Source organism: Denticeps clupeoides, chromosome 5, assembly GCF_900700375.1.
Source record: "Denticeps clupeoides chromosome 5, fDenClu1.1, whole genome shotgun sequence".
Classification (NCBI taxonomy): Eukaryota; Metazoa; Chordata; class Actinopteri; order Clupeiformes; family Denticipitidae; genus Denticeps; species Denticeps clupeoides.
In genome coordinates, this window is record NC_041711.1 from 5,890,961 (window position 1) to 5,907,084 (window position 16,124).

The following is a 16,124-nucleotide window of genomic DNA, read 5'->3' on the forward strand; positions in this document are numbered from 1 at the left end:
GTTCTAATTACATGGTATGCTAAATGTAAAAAAGGTCTACCAAAATAACTTAATTTCTTCTTAATGCTCATACAAACACACTTCACTATATTGGTGTAAGGTGTCCAACATTTTTGTACAGCACATAACTGTTTATAGTGAATAAACACCCACCTCCTGTGCCTCGATGGACACCTGTGGACTGGGTGAGTCCCAGGATAGATGTGCTGGAGAGCTGCGGTGTCTGTGTTGGTGAGCCCTGAGGGGCGCTGGGGAGAGATGAGCTCTGGAGCTCCGGTAACGGCCAGGGGAATGGGGCCGGAGTGGAGACAGGGGCCTGATGGGTGACAGGGTTTGGATTGAGGATGGGGATGGACCTCTCTCAGGGGAAGGTGAGAGGTGCTGTCTGGGCGAGGATAGCTGAAGTCTGGGTGAGAGACTACGGATTGGGGAGCCTTCACTGCCTGGGGAGAATCCCCGTGGTGAGGCCTCCCAATGCCTTCGGGAAAACAGCGCCCTCTTGTTTCCTGGAGATGGGGTGCGGCCGCTTGTCCAGGGTCTCCTGGATGAGGGGTATTCCTGGCTGGGGCCTGGTTCAGACTCTGAATCCTGTAGGTCTGCAGGGTCCTGGTATAAACTTTGGCCACTGTCAGAGTGACCACTTGTTGATGGACGGGTGTCAGTTGAGCAGCACGAAGGAGGATCGTCATGGGACGAGAAGTCGTCATCATCTTCCTCATAGTCATCATCTTCTTCTGACTCTTCAACATCTGAGAACTGGTGCTCCTGTTCCTCTGCACCAAGCACATGCTCTTCACTGCCCCCTAGTGGGAATGAAGGAGAGCATTAGTGCATATAGAATAGTACTATTACTTAATTAAATTAAAATTTTGAAATTTCAGACGGAATGCAGCCTGCATACGAAAGCACATAGACAGATGTAAATTTACAGGAAAAACTAGTTTACATTCACAGGGCAGTCATACCATTCTTCCAATATGAAACCCAAAAAAGCTTTTAATTCTAAGTCATAGTGCTCTTCATGCAGGTACTGTATTTACAGCCTTCTGAATGAGAGTGCTTGAATTGAGTGGCCTTGGAGCTCTGCTCCTGTGTATGAAGTTTTTGCTTTGGACAATAACAGAAGAACTATGGGCAGCTTTCACCCACGTCTCTAAATTTAATGATGTGGGTGCTGTAGTCGTGCTTCTTCATATGCCATTAAAACCTTGAAGAACACAGTGCATCAGTCTGAATCTCTAAGTAGCAGAACGGTTTGTGTTGGTTTTATTTGAGTTTGATTTCACATTAATTGATTATATTCCCATTCAAAGTTTTTGGGCTAATATTATCTGCCCTGCTGTATCCTGTCTAAGGTAAGGCTGTTGAAGAAAGCATGGTAATGCTTCCATTCTGTGTCTCTGCTACAATATCTGTGCATAAGGGATGACCAAATGTGGCTGCTGACAAGAATTATATGGTATATATGGTAGAGATGATGGAGTATAACAGGATTCAAATTCAAGAATAATAGAAGCACCATATGAGACTCCAAACAAAATTCTTAAAGTGATGCTAGACTTACCTGCATCTTCAGGTTCCCCTTCATCTACAGAGGATTCAGACACACCCATCTCCTGGCACTTCTTTCCATGAGCCTTGGACTTCATATGCTTGGTGAGGTTTCCTAAAGGGTGATATGTGCAAGTCCATCCATTTTTAACCAGCTGAACTGTACAGCTGATTCTTGAAAAGTATTTCATTTGATTGCATGCATTTGATGTTGATGAACAACAATATTACAGATTTCTACGGACTAAGGGGTGGTAATCTTCCATAAATGATGTGAAAATTCAGTAAGTATTCAGACAAATCAGCGATGCATCCTAGAACTATAATGTCATTAAATTAAATCAGTTCAGAGAACAAATTCACAGACCGGCAATCCAGCAGCCATCTTCCTGGAAAAAAAGTTGTGAAATGGTCCACTGGTCAAACCTTTGGTTTTGAAGGCGAAGTTGCAGTGCTTGCATGAATAGGGCCGAACATCCGTGTGAGTGCGAATATGCTTCTTCAGCATGCTGGGCTTCTTGCAGCGAATGCCACACTCGCCGCAAATGTATTTCCCTCTGCCCCTGCCGCGCACATACACATACTCCTCATTGGACTTGTATCTGTAGAGGAGAAGGAAAGAGGTGCTCTGTGGGCTTCATTTACATTTACAGACACCCTTATCCCCATTTACAATCAGTTGTTAGAGGGTTTGTGGTCATCTGGTTCATAGATGTGTATGTTACCCACTAGGCTGCTAACATCCTAGGCAAACTAGGCATTGGCACTGGACTCATAAAGGTACATAATGTATTTGCATATTGCAGGGTGACTAACATTTCACTAAATTACCCTAACTTTTTGCAGTTGAAAAAAAACTCACCAATGAAGCTTTCATTTAATGGTTCTCACAATTTCTGTTAATGTCACATCCAGCCATCTGGTTCCCACTACTTACACATATTCTCACCTGTTTACACCTGGGAAATATTTAGAAAACATGATTGAATTGCGCTGTATATCATAATTTTTACTTTCTGACCATCCCAATCTCACTCAGTTGACCCCAGTTGACCTTTGCCTTTACACTGTCTTACATAAAACTAGCATGATAGTCTGCATTAGTTTGCATTGGTGCCTATGATTACATTTACATTTACCGCATTTATCAGACGCCCTTTTCCAGAGCGACTTACAATCAGTAGTTACAGGGACAGTCCCCCTGGAGCAACTTAGGGTAAGTGTCTTGCTCAGGGACACAATGGTAGTAGGTGGGATTTGAACCTGGGTCTTCTGGTTCATAGGCGAGTGTGTCCCACTAGGCTACTACCATCCCATGATTACATAGATAGATATCAATGATCAACTGGTTGGTGGAGAGACATAGTGTTAGTATTTAAAATCATGTATAATGCAAAAGACTACTGCAACTTCAAACACAAAATGCTATTATAAAATAAAATGAACCCACCACCAACCTTATTAAAGATATTATGCACTTATTTATGAATCCAAAAGTACACCAGCCTAAGATGAATGCCTAGAAATGTCAGTACTGCTGAAACTGTCTGATACTATAAGAGAGTAACAGCATGGACCAATGAGTCACACCAGGAAATGGGAAATGATTGCTGTGTGATTGCATTATTACTGCATGAAATTTTTTATCTTCCATGTCTCTCTCAGCAAATGCGGAGAATGTTATGACAAAAGTGGTTTTGATTATGTTCGCTTTTTGAGAGTCAGTACTGCACGTATAAGAAACACACAAAAAGCCAACGCACAGCAGAAATAAATTTCCCTTCTGAAATCATTCAGGATGAAGTTACATTAAACCACATTAAAACCAATGACAGATTAATAAATTCAAAATTGGATACATGGTATGATATGCAGTGAAATGCTTTTGCGACTGCTATAGACCTCAATATTGCAAGTATTCAAGTGAAACCAATATGCAAATATTGCAAACATAACCAAATATTAAATAAATAAAGAAACAAATTAAAAAACAAAATAAAGAAACATTTTTTCTATAACAAAGATCCCTGTCTTTCCCTGATCCCTGTCGGTCAGTGGCTACCAAAAGTGAACTAAGTATAGACATTCAGTGAACAGGGGCTTGGGCTCGAGTGAGCTGAGGCTGTGCAGTCTGTCTGGCTTGAAGTCGTAAAATAGTCTGGTCATTGTTCTCCTGTGAAACATTACATTGACATATGCTACCCACCTAAAGATTGTTTCACTGTTTAATGGCAATGGAATTCATTAACCAAGCCACTGAGTTGCTGTGTATTTCTTGGTGATGGTCCCAGGCCTGGGGAAAACAGTCACGGTTCCCATTCCACCTCTCCGCCTGCAGGGGGCGAACAGGCACCCACAAGGATAGCCACTCAGAAGTGGTCACAGGCAAGAGGTCAGCGTCTTCTATAAATACTCGGCAGCCATCTTGAATCTTTGTCCTCTTCCTCATTTACATTTACATTTAAGGCAATTGTCAGACGCCCTTATCCAGAGCGACTTACAACGTGCTTTCATGTTATCATCGATGAAAGGGATCAGTTCTGGTTCACTAGGACCCCCAACTATGAATACAATCTTTTTATTCACTCTGTTGTAGTTTCTATACAATAAGACAATAAGACAATAAGAAAGTTACAAGTTAATATAAATATTCTCTAAAGAGGAAAGTCTTGAGCTGTCGTTTGAAAATACTCAGTGACTGAGCTGTTCTGACATCAAGGGGAAGTTCATTCCACCACCGAGGGGCCAAGACGGAGAAGAGTCTAGATGAATGTCTTCCTTTTACCTTTAGCGATGGAGGGACCAGGCAAGCAGTACTGGAGGCTTGGAGAATACGAAATGCAGTGCGAGGTATAATAAGGGCTGTGAGGTAGGATGGGGCTACTCCATGTTTGGCTTTGTAGGCCAGCATCAGTATTTTGAATCTGGGCGCCAGTGGAGGGAATGTAGCAGAGGGGTGGTGTGGGAGAATTTGGGAAGGTTGAAGATCAGTCGTGCTGCTGCATTTTGTATGAGTTCGGATGGTACATAGTGGTAGACCAGCTAGAAGGGAGTTGTAGTAATCCAGTCCTGAGATTACTAAGGACTGAACCAGTAGCTGGGTGGCCTGTGTTGACAGATAAGGGCGGATTCATCTGATATTGTAGAGAAGGAATCTACATGAGTGGGAAAGGTTGCTGATGTGAGTCGAGAAGGAGAGTTGGTTGTCTATTGTTACTCCAAGGTTGCGGGCTGTTGTAGAAGGAGAGCTGTGAGTTGTCCAGGTAAATAGCAAGATCCTGATGTGGTGAAGAATCTGCTGGAATGTATATTAGTTCAGTTTTGGTGGGATTGAGTTGAAGGTGATGGGCTGCCATCTAAGACGAGATGTCGGTTAGACATGCAGAGATTTTGGAAGCAGGATGTAGATCAGAGGGAGGAAAGGAGAAGAGGAGTTGTGTGTCATCGGCATAGCAGAGGAAGGATAATCCATGTGAGGAAATGACCTCACCAAGTGCTCTCGTGTAGATCTCGTTTAGCACCGAGCCTTGAGGGACACCAGTGGAGAGTCTATGTGAGGTTGAGGTGGATCCTTTCCAAGTCACTTGGTAAGATCGCTCATCAAGGTAGGAAACCACTGCCATGCTGAGCCCTGAATTCCAAGCCTCTTCAGGAATGACAAGAGATTCTTGTGGTTAACGGTGTCAAATGCTGCAGAGGGGTTGAGGAGAATAAGTACAGATGACAGTTTTGCCAATCTGGCCACATCTCCCTCTGCTATAGCTCTGTACACCAGCTCTCCCTCTCCTGCAGCAATGAAGCCTGTAATGACATTGTCAACAGCGTCCTCTAATGTTAACCATTGATCTTCCACAGTACTTATGTTACACTATAGTACTACAGTACTCATTCTTATATATTATATGTACCGTTATCTAATAACAACATGGAGTCTCTTATTGCCAATGTGAATATTACCAAATTATACAAAAGCTGCTATTGGTATAAAAGCATCAATTAATTTGATTTGACTAGCTGAGGCATATAATTTGTATTAGACTCTTTGTTTTCAATGCCTAAACTGTGAAACACATGAATCTGTATAATACACGTCTGGCAATATTAGAACATGATCCTCATCAGAGGTAAAGTTGTCTCACGAAGCACCACCCAGCAGCACTCAGCATGACTTCTGGAATAAGCATACAAGATGCTCCCACTTTAAGTCATTTATGTGGCAGCTAACCTATGGAATTAAAAGAAAGTAAAAAAATATTCAACTTTTCAAGTGCCAGGCAATCAGCCGTGTTTAGTGTTGTCATGGACAACAAGGTTTAGTTTCCGCTGTTGTTCCTTGCACCAGACACACCCTCCTTTAAGTAAGACATGTACATGTGAGCATACGGTCACAACAGAAATGATGCAGGAAAAGCTTGCCAGTTCAATATTGAGTAAATATTCCAAAAAGTTAATCAATCTAACTGACCTTAACTCCTTGTGATCGTGTACTCCCCTAGCACTTTGTCACGCACAAATTTAATGGCGAGCCTTTATTTACTTGACCTCATCACTTACAGACCATCTTGAATGTGAGGAGTACACAACAAACAATTGCATGCTAAACAAATATTGCGATTAGCATTTTAAAAACATAACAATTATACATTTATAGCACAACAGTAACATATGTAACAATTCTACAGCAAACAGTGAAAATGAAGTGAAAAGAGAAAGTGAATCGACTGTAATTGTGATAAGCAGCACAGCACATGGTGCACACAACGAAATGTGTCCTCTGCATTTAACCCATCACCCTTAGTAAGCAGTGGGCAGCCATGACAGGCGCCCGGGAAGCAGTGTGTGTGGACGGTGCTTTGCTCAGTGGCACCTCAGTGGCACCTTGGCAGATTGGGATTTGAGCCGGCAACCTTCTGATTAAAGAGCCGCTTCCTTAACCGCTAGGCCACCACTGCCCCAAATCCACAGCAAATAAAGACTGCAATGAACGGTTTTCATCAGCTAAATGAACAAAGCATTGTGCCTCTAAGGAATATGTGCTCCCAGACAGGATGACGTTTTGCAGAGCAGTAAGGTAGGAACATTCTGCCTGGCTATGAAAAAAATCTTCACACTAATGAGCAGTCATACAAATGTGTTTTTCTCTCTTAGCTGTCAACACCTTTCTCCAACTAGATACAGACACACAAGGCTGAACTAAAACCATGCCTTTGAGTGATATGCTAGACCCAAGGGGGAAAATGCTAGGCAGAATAAATTGAATCCCTAGTGGGCTCCTCTCTGATTCCACAATCTTTCTCCAACACTCAGAAAAAATATTTTTACCTCTACAGGCAGCTTAGCAATAACCTAATTTCCACCCATTTAGTGTATGAATCACCTTCTGCTTGAAAAGAATAGAAAGTAACTTTTCCAGACATTTCTTACCCGCCCTCAAAGATGCGAACACGGGGAGGATCACCCTGTTTTGATGATGATGGTGCTCCTTCCTCACTCTTTGTCTTTGTTTCCTTTGTTGGCTTTGTTTCTTTTGATGACACTTCCTTCCCTTTGGTGGCATGAACCTACACTCCGAACAAATGCAGTCATTATCTTATTAACAACACCCATTAAGAAAAAACCCACATAAAAACACAGCAGTTCCACATTTTTGTCCTTAAAAAGAATTAGAATAGGTTAAGTTTCATCTACCTCCAAACACAACCCATAATCTGAATCCTTAGCAGGACTGTGACTGCCAGAGTCTATGCATGAAAAGTGGGTGTAGGGCAGGAGGAACCCAGACAACCCTGATTCAAACTCACACACACGCACACACACGCGCACACACGCGCACACACGCGCACACACGCGCACACACACACCCACACACACACACACACACACACACACACACACACACACACACACACAGAGAGCCTGGGACCAGATGTGACCTTGATCACAATACTAACTGCTGTGCCACTGTGTGGCCCTGAATTTACCTGAAGTACTGAGTGTATCAATTAAACATCTGCACAATTACAGGTGCAAATGTTTTATACCAAATATCGAACAAATAGTAAAAATGAGACTTGTCGCTGTTACCTCTGACATGGAGGGAGTCCTTTTCTGAGCAGGTACCAACTTTCCATTGGTAGGTGGTGGTGCTGTGGCCATGGTGTAGGTCTCAAGACTGTGCTTCTGTTTCGAATGAAGCAGAGAGAGCACCATCTTGGTAGACAAGCCAGGCAGGTTAGGGTTATGTACGCTGACACACCAGGATGAGTAGACAGAGTTTTGAGGTTCCCTTTGTGTAGATGGGTTGGGTTTAATGTAGTTTAAGTAGCACCAGCTTACAGAGGTGGTGGTATGCAAACGTGGGTGGGAGGACCTTCTGGATCTGTCCAAAACTTCAACCAATAGGTTTTTTTTGTCCTCCTTTTCCTCTTTCTTGAAGGGCTCAACATCTCCTTGGATAAACTCCTGACAGCTATTCTTTATCTCATTTTTTCCCTTTGTTTCTATTTCTCCTCCTTGTGCAAATTGTGTTTCAATTACTTCTTTAATTTTTATTGTCCCCTTCTCAGCTTCTAAATGTTTATTATATTTCCTTTCTTCTGCGTCTCCCTCTTCTTCCTTATGGTCTTCTTCCTCTTCTTTTACCCGTTTTTGCTGACGCTGGGCCTCAGTGCTAAGCTCAAGACTTCCTGATGGTGAAAGCATGCGTTTGCTCCCTCCAGCACTTAGCTGTCCATAACCCTCAACGGTCCCCATGCCTGCAGCAAGCTCCAGTGGCAGAGACATTGAAAGGTAGCTCTTGAAGTCAGGGGTGGGTATTTTTAGGTATGATCTTTGCAATTTGTCCTGCTCTAGCTGGCCCATGATGACCATGGCTGTGCAGCAGATTGGCTCCTGGGACTGTGTCGTGACTAGAATCTGTGAAATAGTTGTGTACATGGCATTAGCGTACGTGGGAATGTGAGTCTGAAGCCGAACAGGGACAACTAGAGATACCACTGGTGTTAGCTGTTCTAGACAGGGGGTGATGATTGGTCTAGTGTTGTGGTGCAGAGCTACCAGTTGTTGGTGTGCTGGAATTGGGCTATGCATCACAGACGTGGATGGTCTAGAATTTGGTACAGTTGGTACAGTGGGAACCTGAATGGTTAAGCCACCTGGCACAGGAAAGTAAACAGCCTGAGTCATGCCACTCTGATATGATAGAGGGAGTGAAGCTGGAAGAGTTTGTGAATGTTCATCTAAATGAAACTGTGCTGCATGAACTGGTGGTGTAACTGTTTGTAAGAAAGCCCTGTGAAGGATCTGAGTGGATAAGACCCCAGATATTGCTGTGGTGACAGGAAGAATCCTAGCAAACTGGTTTGGAGAAATGGCCTCTGGACTTGCAGGGTGCAGGGGAAGAATTGGAGATTGAAAAAGCTGCAGGGTCTTGCCTATGGACTCTGGGCTAAGTCTAGAGGAAGTACTGGCCATGCTACGATCTTCACTTGAAAAAGCAGGGGGACTATGGTAAGAAAAACAGACTTTTGGACTACCAGGTTTAGTTATTTGACCCAGCGGCAGATCCTGTTCCTGTTCCCCAAGAGTAGCATGCTTCACCAACAGACATTTTCGTCTTTCTTTCCAGGAACCTGAACTTTGTTGTGGAGACAGAGACCCATAGTCAAATGACTTGCTTCTTGATTCTACGATTTGTGAAGGGTTTGGGGGACTTGCTGGAGCTTGCTCTGATGCTGATCGTCGCATTTCCTTGTTAGCGTGATGGTGCTGCTGGTGACCTGATGGAACAGTCAACATATGGGAGCTTTGCAAACCCTTCAGAGCCAATTCTGTTTCTAGTTTGCCTGAATCCTCAAAAGAGGCAGAGCGGCTAGAGCTGTGTGAAACATTGCTCTCCTGGCTAGGGCTACGAGGCAATGAAATGGACTCAAAGCTAGATTCTCCTGATGACTGCATGGCCTCTGCTAAACGTAAACGCTTCTTCTTTGGTGGCAGCTTCTCAGCAGGTAGTTGAGCCAAGCTTTGGCTACGCTGAGGCCACTGGAACTCTTCGACTTTTTCTGGTTCTTTGGACACTACTGCTGGTGGTGAGGCTAACACCACATCTGTGTCTGGTTCCTCAGTCACCAAAATTTCTGGCACTTGTATGTTGGGCTGGCGAACCAGCCGTGATGAAGGGGGTGGTTTGGGCTGTTGTGCTGATGGCTGTTGCTCTTCAAGCTCTGGTTCCTGGATTTCAATTGACATGCTTTCTTGTTTTTCAAACGAGCTTGTATGCTGGATCACAGAGATCTCTTTCCAGGCGCCTTTTCTTTTGTGTTCAGCTTGAGTGATGTTACCTGAGAAGCTTTCTTTACTTTCTTCTTCTCCACATGCCGAGAACGTGGCTACAGAGGAGAAAGTAACTGCTGCAGGTCCTGGACTTGGAGGATCCTCCTCTAAACTTTCCTCTTTTCTTCTCTTGCGTACAGCCATTGCCATTGCCCTGAACTTATAGTGCATCATCTGAGGGCGATCCTCCCGAAAAAAACTGGATTCCTTTCCTTTAGCCAACACATGAGGAGTCTTGCCCATACATAGGTCTCTGTGTGCTTCAAAACTTTCCCTCTTCTTCCAGCCAGTGCCACAAGCCTCACATTCATAGAGGCCAGAGTCTTTAAGTTGCTCTGGAACCAGTACTCGCTCCATAACTGTAGATGTAGAAGAACCAGCCTGCTCTGGAATGAGATCAGCTGTTAGTGGAACCTCAATGGCGGGTTGACGCCTTAACATTCTGTGATGATGGCCCACTCGAATCTCAGCAGCTACAGCCTGCTGCTCATCAAAAGACTGGGTCATGCGAAAACTGCATGATGCAGTAACAGGAGGCTCCTCGTTGCCTGCTGAAGAAGGCATGGAATGACTTCTCAGAAGAGTCATGCTAGAGCCTAAACCACCAGGGGAGTCTTCAGATGACTGGGGAGAAAGTATTTCATGAGTACCATGCTGACAACTGGTGCCACTAGAACTGGGAACATCACTTTTTGAGTCAAGTGCACAGGGATCTTTTGGCAGTGAGTATTTGGGTGACTCAATGCTACTCCTTCTGGAAAGAGAGGAGCGTCTTGGTTTGACACTGTCAATTTCACTAGTGTCTACTACTGCTTCATTTATAGTAATGAGGTTAGTGATGTGCTCAATAACTTGTGTCTTTGGCACTGTGAATGGAATAGTTTTTTCTTGAACTGCTGAAGATGATGATGGTGATGATGATGATGACGACATGGCATGCTGCTGATGTTGGGTCCTTTGTTGTTGTCTCCCATATTTCCCCAAAATTATTTCAGCATAAGTTTTGGCATTAGCACTTGGAGGACTAATTTGGGACAACTCAGCACTTCCTGATCGTGAGAAATATCCTGACTCAGTACTGCCCTTGCTGCCTGGACCCAGAGATGAAGAAGATAGCCGTTCATCAGGGGAATTTACGGGAACACGCTTTCTCTCACTTAGACGCATTGCTAACCTCTGCTTTACTGCTTGGGAATCCTCAGGCTTTGGGGTGTCTTCTGAGAATGATATCTCAACATGGCTACTTTTTTTCAGAGTTGGTCTTTCCTGGGAAGTGGACGGACGGCCCTGACCGGTCTCATCCTCTGAGTCAGTGCTCTCTCCTTCGGTGTGTTCCTCTGGCTCATCACCGGCAGCCCCGCCCTCAGGACCACTTAAACTGTGCTCATCGCGACTGGACACTAGACCTGCTTTAATTCGGTGGGCATGGGATTTGCGGTGCTTGTATAGATTACTTTTTGTTTTGAAGGAGAATCCACAAGGAACACAAGGGTAAGGCCTCTCTCCTGTGTGGGAACGGACATGTTTCTGTAGAACACTTGGTTTGGCACAAGGACGGCCACAGTAAGTGCACACATATTTCCCCGGCTTCTGAGGTTTACGTTCCCGCCTGGAGGTGGTTCCACCTTCCTGTGCCTCAGGTCCCTGAGCAGGCAGTGCTGGACTGGAAGATGATGGAATAGAAGAGGATGAAGACGAAGGCAGAGGTGTAAAGCTGCTTCCAGAAGGACCAGAAGCACTTTGCATTTGTGACTGCTGCTGTTGTATTCGGTGGAGTGTTGCGCTCCGTTTAGGTGGGCGATGATAGTGACGACCCAGTGAGCCATGAGTGGGCTGTGAACTTGTCTGCTGTGCTGACTTAAGAATGCTAGAATGAGGCAAACTGGGCCCTAGCTGGGCATCAGAGAGAGGTTGCTCCCCTCCAGATGGTTCCCCTTTAGCAAGTCGGTTACGCTCAGCCTCCATAGATCAGGGAGGAGACCTCACATTAACAGTAGGTATGATTCTGTGATTGCCTTCGCTTTGGCTCATCGATTTAGCCAGAGGATCCTAGGGATCCACTTGACCACAGACATATATAATAGAAACTCCCACAAAGGTCAGGCTTTAAAAAAATGTCAAATATATATTACAATTGATATAAGCCCTTCTGTGGGTGTATAAGATTTTTGCAGTCAACCATAAGTCTTTCAATTCCACAGAGAGGGACATCATTAAAAAGTAGACCATGAGCAGCAACAGCCATACAAAGTCTGAACTTTTCCAATCATTGACTCGTTGCACTTTCAGCATTCTTTGTCAGTGAAATTATAATCCTTCCAAATCTTCTGATCCGTTCTCTGAAGCCTAGTTTAGTACACCATTGGGGATTTTGAGGTATTTCTGTGCTGGGCGTGACCTGCCAATTTCTCTTCTGAGACTTTCAGGTCTTCTTCATAGGTAAGCACTTTGCAGGCTCTATAGAAACAGAGATAAACAAGCTCTGTCAGATGTTTTGTAGCTTAATATTATTTTCCATGATATCATATCTCTCTAGTGGCTTCATTGAAGAGCTTGCTGTAAAATTTGTGCAGAACTGAACACCATACAGAACATAATAACATAGACAACATCCTAGTCTATCTGTTACTTTACATGCAATTACATCTGATTGATGACAATAAAATATATGTTATACATTTATTTATGCTTCCATTGTTGTGAAAATCTATATATTACAATTATGTGTATATTCATCAAAATGTCAGGCCTTTGAGAACAAATCATTGTATTCCATGCAGATTTACAAATCAGTGCACATATCAGTGTACCTTTTTGAAACATTTGATGGCTTTCCATTCCATATCTGTAAATGTCTGCATGTCCCATTTACTGTCAGCCAATCATTTAGTGTTCTAATCATTAGTGCTGCATGAAACATTGATTGAAAGAGTACTTCAATAGAAGCTGCTTTCCATGGTGCAGAGAGTTCAAGAACCTTTGGGGTACCAAGGCCAAAAGTTTTGATAATGACACAATTACTGGTTTTCACCAGTATTGCTGCTTCCGTTTTTATTATGGCAATTTGTATATACTTCAGAATGTTATGAAGAGTGATCAGACAAATTGCAAAGTTCCTCTTTGCCAAAAAAATTGACGTAATCCCAAAAAACATTTCCACTGCATTTCAGCCCTGCCACGAAAGGACCTTCTGAGATCATTTCAGAGATCATCTCGTTAAGTGAGAGTGTTGATGAGCACAAGGTTGGAAATCATTCTGATTGAGTTAGAATAGCAGACTGGATGCTTTAAAAGGAGCTTCCTCTGTTAACTATGGTTACATGCAAGGAAACATGTGCGGTCATCATTTCTTTGCATAAAAAGGGCTTCACAGGCAAGGGAGTGGGCTCACTCACACAGCCATGAATAAAGAAAGGTACCAAAAGATACAAAAGAACAGTTTGGTGAAGAGGTCTTGAAAAAAATAAAAGGCCAACACTGAGAATATTGACTCTTTGCATAAACTGGATGGAATTGTGAATAAATGCCTTTGAAACTTATAAAATGCTTGTATTTATAATTCAATACACCTCAGAAACAACTGACAAAAACATCTAAAAGGACTGAAGCATCAAACTTTGTGAAATCTATTATTTGTCATTCTCCAAACTTTTGGCCATGACTGTACATGTCGTCATGGAACAGTGGAGAAGTTAGCTGTGCATGGTTGTGTATTTAAGCTGGCTGTTATCAATCTTCATATGCATAGGATTTAATTTTGATAGAATTAAAAAAATATTTAATTTAAATTTCACGTCCTAGGACAAAAGCAAGCACAGTCCTATGATCAAGAGAGGCATGCAATAGGCCACTCCATAATAATCTTACATATCATCTTAACATCCTCAAACACACATATTTAAAGACAGTAACTGTAATGAATGGAATAACAATATTTTTAAATCATCTGTTTTGGGTCTTGCTACAGTATTACATTGCTACACAGCAGAAACAGTTATCTCCATCCTCATACTTTATTTAATTCATTCTGACATGTGATTTCACCTTTGCCAAGCAAGCAAAGTATCAATTATCCATCAGCCACAATAGTGCAATAATCATCTCACTAATGTAAAGTATGTCTTCTGGATTTACAGAAATAAACATAAAATAAATTAGAAAGCACCGATTGCTAGTAACTTGTTTCTTGGAAAGGAGAAAGGAGGATTTACCCAGCCTTTGTGTTAGTGTTTAAATATTTCTGACATCTACAAGATAAATGATGTTTTGTGAAACATAGTGTAAAATGAGAGGAGCCCACAGCAATAACTGCCAGCTCTCACACACCTTATTTTCAATTTAAACCCCATCCTGCCAAAACATCAGAAGTCCAGGTATAATGCATTGTCTACAACTCCTCTGCTATCAAACCTATTCTGATGTTTTCACGTTCTTGTAAACAACCGTGACACAAGTACCATTGCTTCATGGAAATTAATAACCAGATGTTACACTTTGCAATTGTATAACGTTGAATCTTTTAGTTCTTGATGGTGAATGCACAATAAACCTCGCTCTTTCCCTAGCACCAGATTTGACCAGCATATAAACCCGAATGTCATTTTCAGCAGAAAGACTCTTTCTGTCTCTCTCTCTCTGTGAATTATTCAGTGTTTCGGGTGTATAGGAAAACAGAAAGCAGCCAAATCTGGCTATGCAGTGGTAACAGGTTTATATTTGTAGTGGCACAGACTATGCTCTTAACAAACATCTCTTTACAAACTGCTCAGAAAAATAAAGGGAAAACAACAGATCGAAATTATAGGCAATTAGCAAGAAATCCCCAATAAAGGTGTGGTTCTGCAGGTGGTGACCACAAACCTTCTAAGTTCCTATGCTTTCTGGCTGATGTTTTGGTCCCTTTTGAATGCTGGTGGTGCTTTCTAGTGGTAGCATGAGATGAAGTCTACAACCTACACAAGTGGCTCAAGTCGTGCAGCTCATCCATGATGGCATCGATGCGAGCTGTGGCAGGAAGGTTTTCTGTGTCTGTCAGCGTAGCGTCCAGAGCATGGAGGTGGTACCAGGAGACATAGTGGAGGAAACAGGAGAGCAACAACCCAGCCGCAGGGCCGCTACCTCCGCCTTTGTGGAAGTAGGAACAGGAGGAGCACTGCCAGAGCCCTGCAAAATGACCTCCAGCAGGCCCAAATGTGCATGTCTGCTCAAATAGTCAGAAACAAACTCCATGAGGATGGTTTGAGGGCCCGATGGATTGCTTACTGCTCAACACCGTGCAGCACGTTTGGCATTTGCCAGAGAACACCAAGATGTGCTCGCCAGAGGTAGCCTGACTGCCATTAGGTACCGCGATGAGATCGTCAAACCCCCTGTGAGACCATTTACTGGTGCAGTGATGGATGCTTTAGTCCATCAGTCTGGGATGAGATCCCTCAGGTGTTTTAGGGAGGTCATACAGGTACATGGAGGTCACACACACTACGGAGCCTCATTTACGGAGCCTCCGTAAACACACATTTAGGGAGCCTCACAGGGATGTAGTAGCCTAGTGGGTAAGACACTCGCCTGTGAACCAGGAGACCCAGGTTCAAATCCCACTTACTACCATTGTGAGCAAGACACTTAACCTTAAATTGCTCCAGGGAGACTGTCCCTTTAGTTTCTGATTGAAAGTCACTCTGGAAAAGGGCGTCTGATAAATGCTGTAAATGTAAATTCTGACTTGACATTACATTGGATCAGCCTGTAGTGTGTTTCACTTTGATTTTGGGTGTGACTACAAATGCAGACCTCCATGGGTTGATAAAATTGATTTCCATCAATACATTTTCTTGTTGTCAGCACATTCAACTATGTAAAGAACAAGGTATTCAATAAGAATATTTCATTAATTCAGATCGAGGATTATTTTTTTTCAGTAACACAGTGAATAAGGGGAACAAAGAGTTACAGAGAATAAAAAGAATACAAAATTGCTGAAATTATGAAAAAATGACAGTAGTTGTTGGGACATACATCCAGGATCAGTGCACTAAGCTGTAATGATCTCAGACACAGCACTGAGGTAGGCCTTAAACAAGACAATTAAGCAGCTTTAAAATGGGGGAGAGCACTTTGTGAATTATTCATGCAGTCTAGACTCCCATCACTTTGAGGGGAAACCCGCCATTAGGGCTTTCCTGTAAGAACACACTCACCTTTATACATACATCTATACAAACATGGCTGTATCCAACAGACCC

At 43.0% G+C, this 16,124-nt stretch overlaps 1 protein-coding gene across 3 annotated transcripts in view; it reads right to left on the minus strand.

Moving 5' to 3' along the window:
• The window catches only part of hivep3b (HIVEP zinc finger 3b), a 79,500-nt gene that overhangs the window by 1,729 nt on the left and 61,647 nt on the right, over positions 1–16,124 (minus strand). For all 3 annotated transcript variants that reach the window (XM_028979763.1, XM_028979761.1, XM_028979762.1), the window contains 5 exons: positions 7,636–12,339; positions 6,976–7,112; positions 1,978–2,153; positions 1,565–1,666; positions 154–803 (listed from right to left, as the gene is read on the minus strand). In XM_028979763.1, the coding sequence (XP_028835596.1) occupies positions 154–803; positions 1,565–1,666; positions 1,978–2,153; positions 6,976–7,112; positions 7,636–11,847 (5,277 nt within the window). In that variant the 5' untranslated portion in view covers positions 11,848–12,339. The remainder of the gene's footprint in view (positions 1–153; positions 804–1,564; positions 1,667–1,977; positions 2,154–6,975; positions 7,113–7,635; positions 12,340–16,124) is intronic.